The sequence below is a fragment of the Sceloporus undulatus genome, chromosome 6, assembly GCF_019175285.1.
Source record: "Sceloporus undulatus isolate JIND9_A2432 ecotype Alabama chromosome 6, SceUnd_v1.1, whole genome shotgun sequence".
Lineage (NCBI taxonomy): Eukaryota > Metazoa > Chordata > Lepidosauria > Squamata > Phrynosomatidae > Sceloporus > Sceloporus undulatus.
The window spans coordinates 153,912,152-153,914,409 of record NC_056527.1 but is presented as its reverse complement, the minus strand read 5'-3'; the positions used below and the strand labels follow the sequence as shown (position 1 = coordinate 153,914,409).

Genomic DNA, 2,258 nt, shown 5'->3' with positions numbered 1-2,258 from the left:
GATGCCAGCCACAAATGCTGGCGAAACATCAGGAATAAACTCTTCTAGACCATGGCCACATAGCCCAAAAAACTATGGATGCCATCCACAAAAGCCTTTGACTTCACAACAGTGGTAATATTAGTGTAAACGTGGCCCTTTCCAAAGAATGAAAGTTTGATTTAAGTCATGATTTGAATGGCTTCTTTGAAGGACTCAATTTTAACAATTTCAATTAGTGAAAAAGATTCATCTTTTTTAGTAGAAGTTCAAAATAATCTTAATATCTATGCTGAGAGATAGCTTTCATTAGAAGGTTGGTAGACATTAATAATTATTCAGAATTGTTTACAGATTAATTTTCATTTAATTAGAAAGAGGGTATTTTGCATTTATATCCAGATACTTCTTTCTTGTTAGATCCACTCAATCTCTCCAAGTTCTCTATTTATCTGGCTTCTCTATCTTTCCAGTTTGATGTAAGTTGGATCCTCGCTGGCTTTGTTTCCATTTTGTTTCTCCTTTGGCTTTCAGAGAAACATCGCGAGATGGCGAAGGCAATGTTGCGGAGAAAGGGAGTGCTTTCGGGAGCTGTACGGCACCAACCCAAATCAACAACCAAGAGGTCCAAACCCTTTTCTTTTATTATTGAATGGGAACAGTTGTATTTCAGGATTGCCCAACATGCCAGACACATGAGCTGAGTGTCTCAAAAAATTGGTGGATGCTCAAGTCCCTTTACATAGAAGGGTGTAGTAAAATAGTATCCCATATATAAAAATGGCAAAATCAAGGTGTTTTGAATTTTTTGTGTGAACATTTTTGAACTGTGGTTGGTTGAATCCATAGATGGAGAATCTGTAAATATGGAGAACTGACAGTATAAGGGAACTCCTTATGATCTTTTATATCTGAACATGATTGCATATATATGGGGGGGAGAGAGAGCATACATAGCATTGAATTACAGTATTTTAATCCAGAGTATTTGCAGCCCCATATTTATGTTCTTCTGTTACATATTTTGACCTGTCATTCCTGAGCCTCTCTTCCATCCACTCCACATCCCATTTTTTCTTTCATTTTTGTATCTGTTTGATTTTACTTTTAAATGCTTGTTCCATTATTGATTGAATCTCATGAAATATGCTAGCCTGAGACATAGGCCCCATACAGACAGGCCAAAATAAAGCTGCTTCAAGTCACTTTGGATGTATGGTGTTTCAATGATGCATGCGTCCAAAGAGTCTGGAAGCTACACCAAAGCTGCATTCCAGTCCTTAAGACTGGAGCGTGGCTTTGGTGCGGCTTCTGGACTCTTAGGACACATGCATCATTGAAACAGCATACTTGCAAAGTGACTCAAATCAGCTTTATTTTGGCCTGTCTGTATCGAGCCATAGTGACTTTCCCAAGGCTCTTCTGACTGGAGGTTTGAACTTGGGACCTTCGCGTCTAAACGTGGCACACTGCCCAGTACACCACAGTGTTCTCTTTCCACTTTTCTCTTGCTATCTTCCACACTGCAGATGATTTATCCTGAGTTGTATCTCCTTTGTCTAGGTCAGTAAAATTTAACAAAGGCTATACTGCTCTTAGCCAGACCTCGGATGAAACCCTGGTGTCCCTGGATTCTGATAGGTGAGGAGTCGGTGGGACCTTCTTGATGGACTTTGGATGTTTTGCCATCAACTTAAATGGATTTAAGGGGGAGTTTGAAAAGACAAATCTATCTTTTTGTTTCTTTTATGTTCTTTTCTTCAGCCAGAAAGCATCCTAAAGTACTTTTTTTAAAAAAAGGACAGTCCCTGTCCCCCAGGCTTACAAGCAACAAATGCAGGTCACAGAAGGACTAAGGGTTCACGGGAGGAGAGGAACACTAGAATTAAGGCACCCCTTCTGAACATTATCAAGTTCTTTGAATGACCAGATATAATGCAGTACTTATATTGTAATGGCTGTAGTGGTATTGGACATTGTTGGTCTTAAGAGGAGAGCTGACGTTAGCCTTGCTTTGTTTCTAATAATAATAATAATAATAATAATAATAATAATTTGTTTTATTTATATACCGCTATTCCAAAGATCATAGCGGTGAACAGCAAGTAAGCTAATTACCAAGTAAGCTAATTTGCCCCCAACAGTCTGGGTACTCATTTTAGCGACCTCGGAAGGATGCAAGCCTGAGTCGAGCTTGGGCCCTTTTGCTGGTCTTGAACTCGCAACCTTGTGGTTTTGAGTGAATGGCTGCAGTACAGGCATTTAACCACTGCGCCACA

General features: G+C 39.5%; 1 protein-coding gene across 2 annotated transcripts in view; it reads left to right on the top strand.

Annotated features, from left to right (window-relative positions):
* FAM219B (family with sequence similarity 219 member B) overlaps window positions 1–2,258 on the top strand; it is a 14,320-nt gene that overhangs the window by 7,797 nt on the left and 4,265 nt on the right. The window contains exons 3-4 of one of the 2 annotated variants that reach the window (XM_042476644.1): window positions 514–604; window positions 1,543–1,620. In XM_042476644.1, coding sequence (XP_042332578.1) covers window positions 514–604; window positions 1,543–1,620 — 169 coding nt within the window. The remainder of the gene's footprint in view (window positions 1–513; window positions 605–1,542; window positions 1,621–2,258) is intronic. The other variant, XM_042476645.1, reaches the window with a different exon arrangement.